Raw genomic sequence first — 20,303 nt, 5'->3', positions numbered from 1 at the left:
GTCGTCCATTGCTGCAGTCGTCCATTGCTGCAGTCGTCCATTGCTGCAGTCGTCCATTGCTTCAGTCGTCCATTGCTTCAGTCGTCCATTGCTTCAGTCGTCCATTGCTTCAGTCGTCCATTGCTTCAGTCGTCCATTGCTTCAGTCGTCCATTGCTTCAGTCGTCCATTGCTTCAGTCGTCCATTGCTGCAGTCGTCCATTGCTGCAGTCGTCCATTGCTGCAGTCGTCCATTGCTGCAGTCGTCCATTGCTGCAGTCGTCCATTGCTGCAGTCGTCCATTGCTGCAGTCGTCCATTGCTTCAGTCGTCCATTGCTGCAGTCGTCCATTGCTTCAGTCGTCCATTGCTGCACTCCATTGCTGCAGTCGTCCATTGCTGCAGTCGTCCATTGCTTCAGTCGTCCATTGCTTCAGTCGTCCATTGCTTCAGTCGTCCATTGCTTCAGTCGTCCATTGCTGTGCTCCATTGCTGTGCTCCATTGCTGCGCTCCATTGCTGCGCTCCATTGCTGCGCTCCATTGCTGCGGTCCATTGCTGCACTCCATTGCTGCGCTCCATTGCTGCACTCCATTGCTGCGCCCCATTGCTGCAGTCGTCCATTGCTGCGCTCCATTGCTGCGCTCCATTGCTGCGCTCCATTGCTGCAGTCGTCCATTGCTGCGCTCCATTGCTGCAGTCCATTGCTGCAGTCCATTGCTGCAGTCGTCCATTGCTGCAGTCGTCCATTGCTGCAGTCGTCCATTGCTGCAGTCGTCCATTGCTGCAGTCGTCCATTGCTGCAGTCGTCCATTGCTGCAGTCGTCCATTGCTGCGGTCCATTGCTGCACTCTATTGCTGCGGTCGATTGCTGCGGTCGATTGCTGCGCTCCATTGCTGCGCTCCATTGCTGCAGTCGTCCATTGCTGCAGTCCTTTTCTACAGTTGTCCACTGCTGCGCTCCATTGCTGCGCTCCATTGCTGCGCTCCATTGCTGCGCTCCATTGCTGCACTCCATTGCTGCAGTCCATTGCTGCACTCCATTGCTGCGGTCGATTGCTGCGGTCGATTGCTGCGCTCCATTGCTGCGCTCCATTGCTGCGGGCCATTGCTGCGCTCCATTGCTGCGCTCCATTGCTGCGCTCCATTGCTGCGCTCCATTGCTGCGCTCCATTGCTGCGGTCCATTGCTGCGCTCCATTGCTGCGCTCCATTGCTGCGCTCCATTGCTGCGGTCGTCCATTGCTGCGCTCCATTGCTGCGCTCCATTGCTGCAGTCGTCCATTGCTGTGCTCCATTGCTGTGCTCCATTGCTGTGCTCCATTGCTGCGCTCCATTGCTGCGCTCCATTGCTGCGCTCCATTGCTGCACTCCATTGCTGCGCTCCATTGCTGCGCTCCATTGCTGCAGTCGTCCATTGCTGCGCTCCATTGCTGCGCTCCATTGCTGCAGTCGTCCATTGCTGCGCTCCATTGCTGCAGTCGTCCATTGCTGCAGTCGTCCATTGCTGCAGTCGTCCATTGCTGCAGTCGTCAATTGCTGCAGTCGTCAATTGCTGCAGTCGTCCATTGCTGCAGTCGTCCATTGCTGCAGTCGTCCATTGCTGCAGTCGTCCATTGCTGCGGTCCATTGCTGCGGTCTATTGCTGCACTCTATTGCTGCACTCTATTGCTGCACTCTATTGCTGCACTCTATTGCTGCGCTCTATTGCTGCGCTCCATTGCTGCGCTCTATTGCTGCGCTCCATTGCTGCAGTCGTCCATTGCTGCAGTCCTTTTCTACAGTTGTCCATTGCTGCGCTCCATTGCTGCAGTCCATTGCTGCACTCCATTGCTGCGGTCGATTGCTGCGGTCGATTGCTGCGCTCCATTGCTGCGCTCCATTGCTGCGGGCCATTGCTGCGCTCCATTGCTGCGCTCCATTGCTGCGCTCCATTGCTGCGCTCCATTGCTGCGCTCCATTGCTGCGGTCCATTGCTGCGCTCCATTGCTGCGCTCCATTGCTGCGCTCCATTGCTGCGGTCGTCCATTGCTGCGCTCCATTGCTGCGCTCCATTGCTGCAGTCGTCCATTGCTGTGCTCCATTGCTGTGCTCCATTGCTGTGCTCCATTGCTGCGCTCCATTGCTGCGCTCCATTGCTGCGCTCCATTGCTGCACTCCATTGCTGCGCTCCATTGCTGCGCTCCATTGCTGCAGTCGTCCATTGCTGCGCTCCATTGCTGCGCTCCATTGCTGCAGTCGTCCATTGCTGCGCTCCATTGCTGCAGTCGTCCATTGCTGCAGTCGTCCATTGCTGCAGTCGTCCATTGCTGCAGTCGTCAATTGCTGCAGTCGTCAATTGCTGCAGTCGTCCATTGCTGCAGTCGTCCATTGCTGCAGTCGTCCATTGCTGCAGTCGTCCATTGCTGCGGTCCATTGCTGCGGTCTATTGCTGCACTCTATTGCTGCACTCTATTGCTGCACTCTATTGCTGCACTCTATTGCTGCGCTCTATTGCTGCGCTCCATTGCTGCGCTCCATTGCTGCAGTCGTCCATTGCTGCAGTCCTTTTCTACAGTTGTCCATTGCTGCGCTCCATTGCTGCGGTCCATTGCTGCGGTCCATTGCTGCACTCCATTGCTGCACTCCATTGCTGCGGTCGATTGCTGCGGTCGATTGCTGCGGTCGATTGCTGCGCTCCATTGCTGCGGTCCATTGCTGAGGTCCATTGCTGCGGTCCATTGCTGCACTCGTTGCTCTGGTCCATTGCTGCACTCCATTGCTGCGCTCCATTGCTGCGCTCCATTGCTGCGCTCCATTGCTGCGCTCCATTGCTGCGCTCCATTGCTGTGCTCCATTGCTGCGGTCCATTGCTGCGGTCCATTGCTCTCTTTTTATCCGAGGTTGATGTCAACAGCAAGATGGTTATTAACATATGTTCAAGATCAAACTGGAGCCATAGTTTAAACATCTTCAAAGGGACTGGGTGCTTGTTTCAACATGTAGGGGCTTGATGGGGGAGGGGGCAAGGGAAAGTGGAGAACACTATTGGTAATAACTCATCAGGGTTATTGGTGACGCCGTATTCTGTTTTCTGTTACATTTACTATTGCGAATCTGTTAATGGAGCGCCTATCACCAGGACCCAGCACTATATAAATTAGGATACAAATACAGTGATTGTGTTTTATTTTACTTTTATTAAAATATGATTTACTGTCCCACTTTCGCATGAAATAAATGTCTGCTACAGCTTCATTTTCTTGTGTGTGTTTGCTTGAAGGGAGGGTGGGTGTAGTTTCTCTTGCCTGTCAGTTGCGTGAATTCAGAGGTGGCCGCATGCTATCACTGCTGCCTGGGCCTGGCGTGTAAAGATGGACTCATCTCCGTGGGGCTTCCTTTTTGGTTCATAGCTATAATGGAGTCTAACTAACTACGTATCTCTAGAATAACCAGGGTTCATCTCTGCAGTTATTTTTGTGCTTTTATTCTCTGCGCTATTTCTTGGCCAGAGGCAACAATTGTCTCATTTTTTATTAACCTAATTGTAGCAGGGAGATGTATAGTGTGCACTCTGTCAACATGTGGACAGGCTACTCTCTGTGTTGCTTCGCGTCTAAATGCTGTTATGTTTGGCTTGGTGTACATTGTGGGAAACCTGGCACGCATCTGATGCCTTGGGCAATATTTTATTAAAAATCAAGTATTAAAAGAACTGGGGTGGGGATATCTTGTTGGAGGTTGGGCATCTACTGTGGCGCAGTCCTGCAGCATCACTCAGATCTATGTTTACACAGAGCTTCCAGTAATGGGCTCCCTGCCTGTCTCATGTTTCTCTGCTGGTAATGGGTTCCCTGTCTGTCTCTTGTTGCGCTGCTGGTAATGGGTTCCCTGTCTTTCTCATGTTGCGCTGCTGGTAGCCTCCCCTCACATTCATATGTGGGTCAGAGGGGCATCTGTTCGTTGACATGAGACTCTGGCGTCCGTGGCACGAATCCCAAGGCACGTCACTCATTCTGCCAGACTGAGATGCTGCTAGTTGACATCCTTCTCCATTCTTCTGGGTCATTTTGGGATTCCTCTTCTTTGCATCAATCAGTACATTTCAAAATGTAAGTATTTTTAGTGTCTGTCTGTTTTATTTTTTCACATCCACTGGTAGCTCCTCCCAGTGTTGGTAACCACTGCCAAAACAAGACACACACCACTGTGAGGACTAGCGTGCTATGAGGACCGATTTCCACATACCATGTGCATGTGCTAATCACAGCACCTTCTTAACACATTTGTGCAATCAGCCTCTCACTAGCAGGAAAACAGTCTTGCAAATAAGTAGGAGCAACTATAAAAACAAGCCTTATTCTTGGAGACCTGCAGAGACCACCAGGCACATCTGCAATTGCCCCTGCTTACATTATTAACCCCGCCCCCTTTGTATTCTGTGACCCCATTGGCCGCCCGCTCCCGCCTCCCAGCTGCTCCTCCCTCCCACTTGGCCTCAAATGGAGCCCGCGCGGCGTAGCCGAGTGTGACCTGACCCTAGGACACCCCCACGCCGCACGGCCCACCAGCTGTAGGCACGTCTCGGCCCCAGCGCCACAGGTTCGTCCCTGACCTCGGTGCCCCCTCGCTGCTGCTCGTTTTTTCCTCCCGCTGTTGCCCTCATCTTTGCCATTTCATAATTGTATTGTATTTTAGTGTTTTCTTCTGTCAGTAGTTTTTACGTTTTTTGTCAATATTGTACCGCCGGTGTGACTGCTCCCCGCTTCCCGCCGCTGCTCCCTCGCGGCCCCGCCCCCTTTGTATTCTGTGACCCCATTGGCTGCCCGCTCTCATCTCCCAGCTGCTCCTCCCTCCCACTTCGCCTCAAATGGAGCCCACGCGTACGCGCAGCGGTCAGACGCAGCGGGCGCGCTGATTGTACACAGAGACCACGCCCAGCGCCAGGACCCCTGGTCCTCGACGATGCCAACGCACCCGACGAACCTACGACACCGCCACCCTCCACGCACTCAACGCCGGCCGAAACACCGCCTGCTACCAAGCCACCTCGAGGTGCACACACGGACCCTTCACCTGCCAAGCCTGCCAATTCACCTGCCTCCGGACCTGCACCACACCCGCCAAGCCGAGCACCAGCAACAACCACCTCAAGTGCATCCTCCTCAACACCCGCTCCGTCCACAGGCACGCCGTGGAATTCTGGAACCTCCTCGACCCAACATCACCAGACGTCGCCTTCCTCACGGAAACATGGATGAACGCTTCCTCAGCCCCCGACATCGCCATAGCCATCCCGGATGGCTACAAGATCACCCGGAGGGACCGCGTCAACCAAACCGGAGGAGGCATCGCCATCGTCCACAGAAACACCAAACCGCATCACGACCAACTCCGACGACACCCTCACCGCCGCCGAACACCTTCACTTCCAGATCCACACAGACCCCAAGACCACCCTCAGAGGCACCCTCATCTACAGACCCCCGGGACCACGCACACAATTCAGCTGGAGAACAACAAGGACTGCAACACCACCGCCCTGCTGGACAACCTCGCCAACCTCGGACTCAAGCAACTGGCGAACACCCCCACCCACTACGCCGGCCACACGCTTGACCCCATCTTCTCCTCCAGCAAGCACATCTCCTTCAGCCACTCTACCGGACTACACTGGACAGACCACAGCTGCGTCCACTTCAACTTCAGGAGAAACACAACCCACCACCACCCGCAACAGGTTCCCCGCAGAAGCTGGACCAAGATCACCGTCGACCAGCTCGCCACCAGCCTCAGCCAGAACCCGCCTACCAACACGAAGGACCCCGACTAAGCAGCCCGCAACCTCACACAGTGGCTCACCGACTGCGCCGACGAACTCGCACCACTGAAGAACTCTCCCAGCAGACCCGGCAGCAGGAAAGCCTCGTGGTTTACCAACGACCTCAAAAACTCCAAGAAAACCTTCCGCACCCTCGAGAAAGCCTGGCGCCACGACCAGGCAGCAGAACACATGAACGCCACCCGCAAACACCACCAGCTGATCCGCACCACCAAGAGGACAGCATTCAAAGAACGACTGGACAACAACACCCACAACAGAAAGGAGCTCTTCAGCATCGTTAAAGAGCTCTTCAACACCAGCGCCTGCAACACCGACATCACTCCCTCGCAAGACCTCTGCGGCTCTCTCGCCTCGTTCTTCCACTGCAAGATCGCCGACATACACAACAGCTTTGGCGCACAAACCACACTACCAACCACCGAACCAGTGCCCCCCACCACCACCATCTGCACCTGGACTCCTGTCAGCACCGAAGACACCACCTGCATGATGAACACCATCCACTCCGGCTCCCCTACCGACCCCTGCCCACACCACATCTTCAACAAAGCCGACTCCATCATCGCACCCCAACTCCGGAACATCATCAACAGCTTCTTCGCATCCGCCACCTTCCTGGAGAGCTGGAAACATGCTGAGCTGAGCGCCCTCCTGAAGAAACCCACCACGGACCTGAAGAACATCCGCCCCCATCTCGTTCCTCCCCTTTCCAGCCAAAGTCATTGAGAAGACCGTCAACAGACAACTCTCCGCCTTCCTCGAGACCAACGGATCCCTCGACCCCTCACAGTCCGGCTTCCGAGCAAACCACAGCACCGAGACCGCCCTCATCGCAGCCACCGACGACATCAGGTCCCTGCTCGACAACGGGGAAACGGCTGCCCTCATCCTCCTGGACCTCTCAGCAGCCTTCGACACCGTATGCCACCGCACCCTGATACAACGCCTCAGCAACACCGGAATCCAAGGAGCGGCACTGGAGTGGATCATCTCATTCCTCGCCGGAAGAACCCAGAGAGTCCGCCTCCCCCCATTCCGATCCGCGGCCACCGAAGTCATCTGCGTCGTCCCGCAAGGATCCTCACTCAGCCCCACCCTCTTCAACGTCTACATGAGCCCTCTCACAGCCATCGCCCGCCAACACAACCTCAACATCATCTCCTATGCCGACGACACCCAGCTGATCCTCTCCCTCACCAACAACCCCGCCACCGCCAAAGCCAACCTCCAGGAAGGAATGAGAGATGTCGCAGAATGGATGAAGATCAGCCATCTGAAACTGAACTCAGACAAGATGGAAGTCCTCATCCTCGGACCATCTCCCTCCGCCTGGGACGACTCCTGGTGGCCCCTTGCCCTGGGCATCGCACCCAAACCAACGGACCACGCACGCAACCTGGGCTTCATCCTGGACTCCTCCCTCACGATGACTAAGCAAGTGAACGCCGTCTCATCATCCTGCTTCAACACCCTGCGCATGCTCCGAAAGATCTTCCGATGGATCTCCACCGAAACCAGGAAGATGGTCACCCAGGCCCTCGTCATCAGCCGTCTGGACTACGGGAACACCCTCTATGCTGCAACCACAGATAACTCCAGAAAAGACTCCAGTGCATTCAGAACGCCTCAGCACGACTCATCCTGGACAACCCTCACCGCAGCTACGTCTCTGCCCACCTGAAAGACCTTCACTGGCTCCCCGTCAACAAGAGGATCACGTTCAGACTCCTCACCCACGCACACAAGGCTCTCCACGACATGGGCCCGAAGTACCTCAACAGCCGCCTCACATTCTACACACCCACCCGCCAGCTCCGATCCACCAGCCTCGCCCTCGCCTCTGTCCACGATTTCGGAAATCCAACGTCGGAGGAAGATCCTTCTCCTACCTGGCAGCCAAGACATGGAACTCCCTCCCAACTCCCTTACGGCTGACCCTGGACCATCTCTCCTTCAGGAAACAACTCAAGACCTGGCTGTTCGAGCAGTAGCGACCCCCCCCCCCCCCAACCCCCCCTCAGCGCCTTGAGACCCTTACGGGTGAGTAGCGCGCTATACAAATTTTGTTGATTGATTGATTGATTGAACTTCCATTTGCTTTACCTCAAGATCTGAAGCTTCCTCTTGGAGTCAACCAGCTGTCATTATAAGGAATTCCTATCTGTGTTTTTTTTAAACACTATGTGATTCAAGCATTCTGTGGTTTGGCTTTTGGTAATATGACAAATGCAAAACAACAGTTGATGGACAGAATGCAGAACAATGTCACACATTCACCCCAGTACAGAGATCTGGGCCTAAATCCATAGTTTTTTTGCACTCCACACCACCCCAGTTCAGACATGTCCATATGCAAATCAGCCTTGAGCCTGTGCCTCATGGGAACAGTCCAGCCCGAACTGCCAAGCCATGTCTTTCCTGAACCGGAATCAAGCATCCTAGGACCGGTTTCTGGTTATCAGCCTTCTTCAGCCAGGATAGCTTGACTCCAGTGGTGTGGAGAGCATGGAACTCACGTTTGAGCATACCAATCCCACTCCGGGTGACAAAAGCAAAACAGTTGATGGACAGAATGCAGAACAATGTCATACATTCACCCCAGTACAGAGATCTGGGCCTAAATCCATCGTTTTTTTGCTCACCACACCACCCCAATTCAGACATGGCCATATGCAAATCAGGCTTGACCCTGTGCCTCATGGGAACAGTCCAGCCCGAACTGCCAAGCCATGCCTTCCCTGGACCGGAAACAAGCTTCAGAGGACCGGTTTCTAGCATTCCAGCCGTCTTCAGTCCGGCTTGCTTGAATCCAGTGGTGCGGAGTGCATCGGACTCACGTCTGAGCAAACCCATCCCACTCAGGGTGACAAATGCAAAAACCACAGGTGATGGACAGAATGCAGACCAATGTCATACATTCACCCCAGTACAGAGATCTGGGCATAAATCCATCGTTTTTTTGTACTCCACACCACCCCAGTTCAGACATGGCCATATGCAAATCAGTCTGACCCTGTGCCTCATGGGAACAGTCCAGCCCGAATTGCCAAGCCATGCCTTCCCTGGACCGGAAACAAGCTTCCGAGGACCGGTTTCTTGCTATCCAGCCGTCTTCAGCCCGGCTTGCTTGAATCCAGTGGTGCGGAGTGCATGGGACTCACGTCTGAGCATACCCATCCCACTCGGGGTGACAAATGCAAAAACCACAGGTGATGGACAGAATGCAGACCAATGTCATACATTCACCCCAGTACAGAGATCTGGGCATAAATCCATCAATTTTTTGTACTCCACACCACCCCAGTTCAGACATGGCCATATGCAAATCAGTCTGACCCTGTGCCTCATGGGAACAGTCCAGCCCGAACTGCCAAGCCATGCCTTCCCTGGACCGGAAACAAGCTTCCGAGGACCGGTTTCTGGCATTCCAGCTGTCTTCAGCCCGGCTTGCTTGAATCCAGAGGTGCGGAGTGCATGGGACTCACGTCTGAGCATACCCATCCCACTCGGGGTGACAAATGCAAAAACCACAGGTAATGGACAGAATGCAGATCAATGTCATACATTCACCCCAGTACAGAGATCTGGGCCTAAATCCATCGTTTTTTTGCACTCCACATCACCCCAGTTCAGACATGGCCATATGCAAATCAGTCTGACTCTGTGCCTCATGGGAACAGTCTCTTTGGGTGCTGTACACAACTGTACCATGTAGAAGGCAGAACTACTTATTGTGGTAAAGGAATTTGCAACAGACAATAATAGAACACATTTGCTGATATATTTCGAAATGTGTCAATACTTTGTGAACTGCCCCCTGGTTTACGTTAAAAGGATATTGCGAGATAAAGTGATGAACCTCCCAGTGAGTTGCAATATACTGTTTACAAATGGTAGGGATATTTTATTTATGTTACAGTTCTTGGTCATGCACTCCATCTTCTTTCCCTCAGTGCTTTTTTAAACTTTTGTGGCATCTAGTTAATGAAAAACTTGAAATCTTTAGTATTAACAATCAGTTGTTTTTCGCTTGTAGCCAAAATGTTATGTAGCTTAAGTATTAAAACCGTGTATATGATTTCTGGTAAATCCTAGATATATTCATGTTGTCGTATAGCAACTTAAGCAGTGCAGTAAGTAAATGTGTTTCAATAAGTGCATCCTTATCAGCTATTGAAGAAGAATTTCCAGAGGAAAAAGATCTGAAGAAAGAGAGAGGGATATATCAAGTCTCACTTTATTTAGGTCGCATCAACATTTCTGTCCAGCGACCTCCCTTTCATATTCTCTACTGTATGTTGCTGGGGGCACAGTGACTCCTCAGCTGGAATCTAATACATTATTACAGTAGATTAGATCTGTTGTTTTCTTATTGCTGTTGGCCACAATTAGACGTAGTAACTAATTACAGTGAGTTTTGACATGTCTGCTGCCAGAGCCAACAGCCAAGGTGAAAGGCAGGTCAAAGAGCCCCATTGCAGGTGCAGTTTAAACAAAGAAAAGGAGATCTGCCTTTTTAGGTCGAGCTTGGGCAGCTCATGCGCTGCTCTGCGAGGCATGCTGTATTCGAGAATAGAAGCCAAACCCTGCCCATATTTGTCATCGGCGTGTGTCAATGTTCTTCGTACATGCTGACTTCTGATTCGTTAACAGGCTTGTTTGTGCCTCCTTAGTACCGTCTTGTCTTAGTTTGTTATGATTGATATTTAAGTCAAGGAATACAATGATGGATTTATGTACTACGGATGTAAATGTGAGATGGTTCTGGATGGTGTTGAGGTACGTGACAAAATTGTCAAAGTCTGTCTCACTTCCTGTCCAAATCAGAAAGATGTCATCTATGTACTGCTTCCAACATTTAATGTTAGAGCGGTACACATTGTCAATGTTGAGAGCAAATGTTTGCTCCACATAGTTCATATAGGTATTTGCAAGATTTGGCACAACAACTGCTTCCATGCTGGTGCCAGAGCACTGCTGGTAGTAGTTGCCACCTCATAGTAATTAATTTACAGACCCTTCTCACATTTACATCCACAGCACATAAATCCACCATCTCATTCCTTGATTTAAACATCAATCATGACAAAGGGAGACTATACACTTCCCTCCATAGGAAACCCACTGAAAAGAACACCCTCATTTCATACCAAAGTCAACATCCACGAGCACTAAGGGACGGACTGCCCGCCGGGCCAATTCCTTAGGACACGCCGCAATTGCACCCTTAAAACAGACTACATGGGAGAGGTGGAGATACTAAGGACCAAACTAGTCACAAGACGGTACCCCAATAAACTTGTATAAAAGTCTCTCAAACGCACCTGGCACTGCCCCAGGGAAGAACTTCTCAAGACAAAAGAGAAACCCAATCTTAACAAGACTGTATGTGTCACTACCCTTGGCACACACACCAATCAAGACTGCAACCTGATCACCAAAAATTGGAATATTATCCAGAGTATTGATCCTACAATAGACACACCTCTGTTTGCCTACAAACAAGGAAAAAATCTAAAAGATCATCTGGTCGGGTCATCAACAGACTTAATCACCAACAGGACAAACACACTGACTACTGCATGGGGCCTACCCAAAAGGAAAGGACACCACAAATGTGGCAACTGTGTTTCCTGCAATTTCACGTTCAATACCAACACATTTGAACATGGTAGTGTAAAATACGATTTACAATTATTCTCTAACTGCAATACAAAGAATGTTGTTTATTGCATATGGTGTCCAAGTGGCCTCCTCTATATTGGACAAATGCAGCAACCGGTCAAGGCTCGCATTGGCCAACATCGCAGCCGTATACGCAGATCAGTTAAAAACACACCACTTGTGTTTCATTACAATGTAAAAGGTCATACTGCTGATGAAATAAAGTGGCAAGAAATTGAGATCGCCACTCTTCCAGAAAGAGGAGGTGACATCCTTCAGATACTCTGAATGAATGCCGCTGGATAGACAAGGTTAATTTAATAAATGAAGGGCTTAATTCTGCTGAGGAATGGAGAGGATATGTCACTACCCTTTGCTAAACAACTGTCTGTGATATAACAATTGTGGCCTGAATACACCTGTATGTCATCTGACACCTGACTATGCTTGCTCCAACAGCTTTATTTAATTCATTATTGCAGTGACATTTGAACTGTATATATTAGATCCACTCTCATGAAATACGTGTTCACTAACTAAGAATTCCAACTGTGAAATGTCTGCACGCATACAATGTTCAGCATGCGTGATTGCATATTACAAATACCGGCGAAATTTGAATTTTTGTAAATATATAAAATATATATGTGATTTTACCTTTTCTTCCCTATTAAGTGCCCATTACCGATATTGTGCCTTAATTCCACCTATTAACAGAATTCACCACTGTCATTAGCGCAGCAACACCACAATTGTGCCAAACCTTCTAGTTCTCCACCTCCCACTGAGGTCTTTTTTCCCTCTTTACTGATCACGGAACCGTAGCCCCGGATTGCTTGGTGGAGCAGTTTTCCTTAGCTAGGTCTGCCTGTTTCCCTTGGCAAAATTAGCGGGAAACCTTGTATATAACAAACCTCTCTGGATGAGAATCTTTGTCATTGTACCCGATCAAGCTGACTGACGCTGCTTTTTCTGAATCCACGCGGAGCACTGTCCCGCTTTTCTAATCTTCTTCCACGGTTAGTAATGGCTCATCCAGGCCGCTTAGCCCTTGCCCTCAGCCCTTCTTTTAGCATACTGACCTCTGTATCATTATTATTTGAATTGCCAGAGAAACTCCCATTGCACTGTCGTTGTTAATCAACAAAGGGATTTTACAATGCTACGGCTGTGACGTAAAATTAATTGAGCCCCTCTGGCCTACCTACATACCCTATTGGATTGACAGCCTGTCCTCACATTGAGGTAAGAACCTCGGTGAAACTTGTATTTGATTATAAACATCACATTGTCCAATTATCAGTAATTGCAACATTCTTCTTTGCTTCTTTTCTCACAATCATAGTACCCAGACGCGTCCTCATGTGAGTAAGCCCTTTATTCTTCATGTGTGGCACATCATTTTCACAAGGCTGCGCAATCATAAATTCAGGTACCTTTTATCCAACTGCCTTTATTTTCTTTTTTCCGCATTTGTGCCGGTATATGGGCCATATGCTCTTTTTATTTCATTCCCATTTAGATGTCCCTTCATCAATAGTCCTGAAGAGACTCCACATTGTTTTGAAGGTCGAAACGTCGTCGACAAACAGAAGCGAACCATTTTCCCAGCACATATCATTGTATATAGCTGCTGTTCACATGCTACAACTGTCCCAGCTCGCACAGAACATTTGGAGATGGGCCATTCCACAGAACATATATCTGTTGGCAGAGCACCTTCCAGGAGTTCACAATCAGAAAGCAGATCTGTTGAGTCGGCAGACACTACAAATTCATGAATGGGAACTACATCCACAGGTTCTTCAACCATTCTTTCACAAGCAGGGTCATCCAGACATAGATCTGTTTGCCACACACGAAAACGCAAAATGCCTAACCTTCGCCGCCAGGTTTCTACACCCGCTGTCCAAGGGCAATGCAATATGAATGAACTGGTCAGGAAGATTTGCATACGCTTTTCCGCCAATACCACTAATACCATTAGTAGTACGCAAGCTCAGACAACAGTCTCTCAAACTAATCCTAGTAGCTCCCACATGGGCACCCAACCATGGTTTACCACACTGCTAGAACTATCTCTAGTTCCACACCAAAAGCTACGACTAACTCCATCCCTGCTAACACAGAACCATGGAGCCATCCGACATCCAGACCCAAATCAACTGAATATGGCAATCTGGCTCCTGAAGTCTTAGAGTTTGGTTATCTTAACCTACCACCAAACTGTATGAACATTATTAAAGAGGCCAGGAAACCTACTACCAGAGCTTGGTATGCTGCTAAATAGAAGAGATTCGCCATTTATTCAACAATAACCACATTGATCCCCTGGATGTCTCCATCCAGAATATTATGTGTTACCTTTTACATTTACAAAGGTGTAACTTAGTATATTCATCCATACGCCTGCACCTTGCAGCAATTGCAGCATATTTACAAAACAGACATCTGTCTCTTTTCAGAGTGCCTGCAATTAAAGCATTATGGAAGGATTAAAAAGAATCATCCCTTCCAGGTTGCCATCTTCTCCAGTATGGAACCTAAACGTTGTTCTTACTAGACTCATGGGACCCCCTTTCGAGCCTTTACATAAATGTGAACTGCAATTCCTCACGTGGAAAACAGCTTTTCTTATTGCTATCACCTCTCTTAGAAGAGTAAGTGAAATACAAGCATTTACAATACAAGAACCATTTTTACAACTACATCATAACAAAGTGGTTTTAAGAACTAATCCAAAAGTCAGAACTCCTTTTCATTTAAACCAATCTGTAGAATTACCTGTGATTTTCCAAAACCCAAACTCTGTAGCAGAAAAGGCTCTACACACATTAGATGTTAAAAGAGCTCTTCTCTACTATATAGATAGGACTAAGTCTTTTCGAAAAACAAAACAACTGTTTGTATCTTTCTCTCCACCTCATAAAGCCAACCCCATCTCTAAAGGTGGGATTGCCAGGTGGATTGTAAAATGTATACAAATATGCTATCAAAACGTACATTAACAGTTCCTCCTAGAGCGCACTCAACACGCAAACTAGAAGCCTCTATGGCTTTCTTAGGAAACATCCCCCTAGAGGACATATGCAAGGCTGCAGCATGGTCTACAACACACACCTTCACTAAACACTACTGTGTTGATGTGCAAGCCAAGCAGCAAGCTGCAGTAGGCCAAGCTGTCCTTAAAACTTTCTTTCAAACTACTGCAACAGATACAGGTGACCACCGCTAGGAGAGACACTGCTGCACAATCGATGCTAAGTGTACAATCTGCAGCTCATATGCCTCGAACAGAAAATGCTACTTACCAGTATGCATCTGTTCTTGGCATGTAGAGCTGTAGAGTTATGCGCGCCCTCCCGCCTCCCCGGGACCTGTATCTGTTCCAGTTTTATCTTACTTAGATACACACGCATGGACATCTTTTTTCTTTACTTCTACTAACTCCGTCATTTCCCATCATGGCGAAAAACAATCTAAGGATGGAGCCGATGCCCACAGTCCCTATCGTCCAAGGGAGGAGTCACCTATCTCGTGACTACAAAGACTTCTTCCAAGATGACTGCAACATGCGATCATCCGAGCCCACCACCAGGTGACGATCTAATGCTAAGTGTACATCTCTGCAGCTCTACATGCCAAGAACAGATGCATACTGGTAAGTAGCATTTTCCTTACTGGTAAAGTCGGATTTAACATTACTATTTTAGAAAAGCTACTTTTAGAAAGTGGACTTTTCTCTGCTTGTACTGCTATTTGTGCCTTACACCCTGTCTCTAGTACACGTCTGGGCTAGGTGACCGACCCCTTTGTGTATTCCTTCTAGAGAGCCACAGACACTGCAAGGGTTGGGTGTGATTTAGCACTTATCTGCATCCATCTGCATCCCGATGGGTCTTTCTGGGCAGATGGGAGAAAGGGGCCCACTCTTACCCTTCACAGGGTAGTAGACTGTCCCCATATAAAGGAATGATTACTCCCTTTGGTAGTCTGGAGTGAGTGCTGGGATTGAAAGCGATACTGGTGTACTTCAAAACTACTCTTTGAAGTTTCCCTCACAAATAAGGCCCATTTGGACGTAAGTGCTGAGTCTCTGGCCCCATCAAATCCGACTCTTTTGGATCTACATAGAACCGCTGTCAGAACAACTGTGGTGCTACACAAACGACTCAACTGGAGTTTTGGTTACTCCTTGAGTCCACACTCCACGATAGGAGGGCGTCAAGAAAGGATCATATGCCCTTGCTCTGCCTATGGCATCTTTACATTGAAGGTGTAATCTAGAATTTCTTCAGCACACTTGTCTATGTGGTGAATTAAATGTCTCATTAAATGCCAATAGAATTTCATGATGGACCCACCATTTAAGCTTATCCAGTGTTTTTTTTTTCCAACAGGTGAAATAAATGCAGTAATGAACAAAAAAAGTGAAGGAATTAAACATCAGTTGTGTAGGAAGTGATGTAAAAACAGTGCACCTTAAAATTTCTTCCATTGAAGGCTAATGCCTCGCCAAAGTCTTAATACAGCAGAAAATCCAAACTGCCCAATGTGGTCTGTACTTGGCTCTTAGGGCTCACCTGATAAACATTGACAAAATAACACACTGACATACTGAAGCAAGTCTGATAAGGTTCTCACTACGAAGGAAGAGATAACCTGGATCAGAAAGAACACACAGAAGAGAAACCGTATGAATATCTAGAAAGTGGCAACGCATTTATTAGGGAGACAAAGCAAGTGCAACATCAGAAAGTTATACTGGAGAAGAACCATATTGATCGACTGACTGTGGAAAAGTTTTCTCTGCCGTGAAAGCCATAATGCAGCATCAGAGTGTCCACGTAGAGGAGAAACCATATAAATATAGAGAATGTGACAAAGCATTTATAACAATTGGACAGCTAAAGCGACATCAGAAAATCCACTCTGGGGAGAAACCATATAAATGTACAGAATGTGACAAAGCATTTGTAACAAATGGAGATCTAAAGCAACATCAGAAAATCCACACTGGGGAGAGACCATATAAATGTACTGAATGTGACAAATCATTTATAACAAATAAAGATCTAAAACGACATCACTTAATCCACACTGGGGAGAGACCATATAAATGTACTGAATGTGACAAATCATTTATAACAAATAAAAATCTAAAACGACATCACATAATCCACACTGGGGAGAAACCATATAAATGTACAGATTGTGATAAGGCATTGAAAACAAATGGAGACCTAAAGCGACATCAGAAAATCCACACTGGGGAGAAACCATATCAATGTACAGAATGTGACAAATCATTTAAAACAAATGGAGAGCTAAACCGACATCAGAAAATCCACACTGGGGAGAAACCATATCAATGTACAGAGTGTGACAAAGCATTCCTTAGAAAGTCACATCTAAAGGAACATCAGAAAGGCCACACTGGGGAGAAACCATATCAATGTACAGAGTGTGACAAAGCATTCATTAGAAAGTCACGTCTAATGTTACATCAGAAAGTCCACACTGGGGAGAAGCCATTTCAATGTACAGAGTGTGACAAAGCATTTATTAGAAAGTCACATCTAATGGAACATCAGAAAATCCACACTGGGGAGATGCCATTTCAATGTACAGAGTGTGACAACGCATTTCTTAGAAAGTCATATCTACTGGAACATCAGAAATTCCACACTGGGTGGAAACCATATCAATGTACAGAGTGTGACAAAGCATTCATTAATAAGGCACGTCTAATGTTACATCAGAAAATCCACACTGGGGAGAAACCATATACATGTGCAGAATGTGAGAAGGCATTCATTACAAAGGCACATCTAATGTTACATCAGAAATTCCACACTGGGGAGAGACCATATAAATGTACAGAATGTGACAAAGCATTTATAACAAACAAAGATCTAAAACGACATCACATAATCCACACTGGGTAGAAACCATATCAATGCACAGAATGTGGCAAAGCATGTATAACAAATCGACAGCTAAAGCAAAATCAAAGGTCCAAACTGGGGAGAAACCATACCAATGTACAGAATGTGAAAAATCATTTTTAATCAATGGAGAGCTGAAGCAACATTAGAAAATCTCCACCGGAGAGAGAACATTCAACTGCCCTGAATGTGAGAAGGCATTTATTAGAAAGTAGCATCTTATGCAACATCAGATAGTCCACGTAGGAGAGAAACCCATGAATGTGCATAATGCAACAAGATATTTATTACTAGGCAAAGATAAATACTACATCAGAAATTCCACACGATATCAACTCAGGTGCTACTCTTATACAAAATTCAAGTGATATGTCTAGTGCACCTATACCTCCTTTTCAATGTATGCTGGGAACTGTAGTTTAGCCATGTATTCAATCTGATGCCCATTCGGTCTCTCTCCGGGAGCAAGGCTCTAATCTGTTGTTTGCGAATGGTACAGTCATTACTCCAGAGTCTGGTCTCGATTCAAGGGGGCCAGAGAGCACTGAGGCCACAGATACATTTTATTCAGTTTCGGATCATTCATCAGCGGAGGAGGATCCGGAGTTTGATGCTGAACTTGAATGGTCTGACTACGACAGTGAATCAGGGGATTAGCGCCTTAATGAGGCTTCTAAGGATGTGAATGCTGCGAGCGCTGTTAATACAGTTCGTAAAGCCCCCTGCCCCAAGGGATTGATAAATACCGCCTGCCTACAGAATATAGTATTAGACCAAGCTGTAACGAACAGTGGAGCTACACCTGACAATCCCTCTGGCTCGTCAACAGAAACCTCTGAGGAAGTTACCCTCTCAACAATTTACCAAACTCATCACCCACAGCGAGGCTATAAGACAGGAGAACATTCGTACACAGGGGGCGTGCCGTAGAATGCAGAACTCCTTGCGCCGAGTGGTGAAAACATGTACTGACATTGCCTCCAGGGTTAGGGAAGCTGAGGAGCGGATTTCGGCGTTAGAGGATGCAGTGGTGGCCCAGAAAGAACTCACAACAGAGTTTAAGGAACAACGTACTGATATCCTATGGAAGCTCACAGACTTAGAAAATCGAGCGAGAAGAAACAACTTAAGAGTCTTAGTAATCGAAGAAAATATAGAAGGCGAAGATGCTAGGCAGTTCATAGTCGAGCTCTTTTCGGAGGCGTTCCCAGAAGTTACACAATGGGACTGGAATTTAGAAATATAGCGGGCACACCGGTTTCCATTTCAGCAGCGGCAAACCTCAGCTTCTGGTACCAATAAAACCTTCCCAAAGTGCCATCCTGATATGCATCAACAATTTTCTCGCACGTGAGAAAATATTTGATCTCGCCAGACCTGGTAAAAAGCGGACTGCGAAGGGATGTCAATTTTTTGTGCAGCCTGATTTCTGTCCAGCTATAGTTGAGAGGTGATGGCACCTTCGTCAGCTGATGCCCTTGTTCCAGGCTAAGGGTGCTCAAGCCTTTCTACTCTTTCCTTCTATGTTGAAAGTGATCTGTAAAGGTCAGACTAAATACTTTACATCAGAGATATTAGCCAAGGAGTTTCTTGGGACTATCTAGGTTGAACTGCCTTATTTAATTTAACTTGTTGCACTAAATTCGGATTGACTCGGGATGGGATGTTTGCTCACTTTAAAGATTAGTGACTTTAGAGATTAGTGACTTTAGATGACCTGACAGATAGTTTGCTAGATTTTCTCTCTTTGGCTTTTTTGTTTATCTGGCGGTCAGGTCTTCCGTAGTGCTTCAATGGAGGGGGGGGGGTCTCCGGTTCCGGGAGAAAGTGGGTCTCACCAACCTGACCATCAAAAGGACCATGGTCCTGTTGCTCTACATGGGGGGTGGGGGCGAGGGGTGTTGGGAAGGTGGGGGGTGGTTTAGGGGGGTTCGGGGGGGTGTTTTGGTGGCGGGGGCTCAGGAGGCTGTTTCTGTTTCTAGTATCTTTTTTGTGTTTAGGAAACATGATTGATGCGCTAATGACTCAAATATTGTGTACACTATGTATATTCTTGTTCAGAGGTCCAGTAATTTTTCTGTACAGTACTATTAGTAAATCAAGTCTTGCTGGTTGTTGGTTTTTCTACTTTTTGAATGGGGTGGGGTAGGCTACGCTGTGTCACATGGAATATCTGTGGTTTGAATGATCCCAAGAAGCGTAGGATGGTTTACAAGATTCTCCAAATTCTACAGGTCGATCTAATTTGCTTACAGGAGACTCATATCCCGTGGACTAAACGTAGCTGGTTAAGATTTCCTGGATATGAGTTGGTTGCCTGTTCTAGACAAACATCTACAATCAGGGGTGTAGCTATTCTCCTGAAGAATGGGGTTGGATCTATTAAAAGGGTGAAGGTGTATAATTTTGGAAGATGGGCAATTATTGAACTCTTGCTTAACAGATCTCCATTATCAGTCTGCTCAATATACGCTTCCAATTTAGATGATCCGCAAGTTCTCAGGAGCCTAAATTTGGAATTAGTGGGATGGCCCCATCCAATATTATTTACTGGCGACTTTAATAATAATCTTTCTAATCAAATCAATCTCCTAACTTGTCGTAACTATGTGGGCCGAAAGCCTCAAGTATTCAAGGCTCTCCAAATTCTTTTGTTGGACCATGGTCTTATAGATCTATGGCACTATCACCATCAGGATATGGGTGGATACACATTCTATTCTGCCCCACGTAATAAAATGGTACGCCTTGACTATGCTTTTCTTTCGGATCAAAATGCCTCTTCGGCACACATTGAAGTTGCCCCCAGGACCATATCCGATCATAATCCCATAATTATTGATCTCTCATGGGACCGTCCTACTAACCAAATTAGGCCATGGACTTTCGAGA

The 20,303-nt window shown here is 47.7% G+C and overlaps 1 protein-coding gene across 1 annotated transcript in view; it reads left to right on the top strand.

Moving 5' to 3' along the window:
* LOC147662858 (uncharacterized) overlaps nucleotides 1-20,097 on the top strand; it is a 60,060-nt gene extending 39,963 nt beyond the window's left edge. Inside the window, exon 2 of the mRNA XM_086950845.1 lies at nucleotides 15,864-20,097. Coding sequence (XP_086806971.1) covers nucleotides 16,290-17,411 — 1,122 coding nt within the window. The 5' untranslated portion in view covers nucleotides 15,864-16,289 and the 3' untranslated portion in view covers nucleotides 17,412-20,097. The remainder of the gene's footprint in view (nucleotides 1-15,863) is intronic.
* Nucleotides 20,098-20,303: the final 206 nt, after the last annotated feature.

The sequence above is a fragment of the Lissotriton vulgaris genome, unplaced genomic scaffold (genome assembly GCF_964263255.1).
Source record: "Lissotriton vulgaris unplaced genomic scaffold, aLisVul1.2 SCAFFOLD_616, whole genome shotgun sequence".
Classification (NCBI taxonomy): domain Eukaryota; kingdom Metazoa; phylum Chordata; class Amphibia; order Caudata; family Salamandridae; genus Lissotriton; species Lissotriton vulgaris.
The sequence above is the reverse complement of the archived record's forward strand: the minus strand, read 5'-3'. Positions and strand labels throughout refer to the sequence as shown.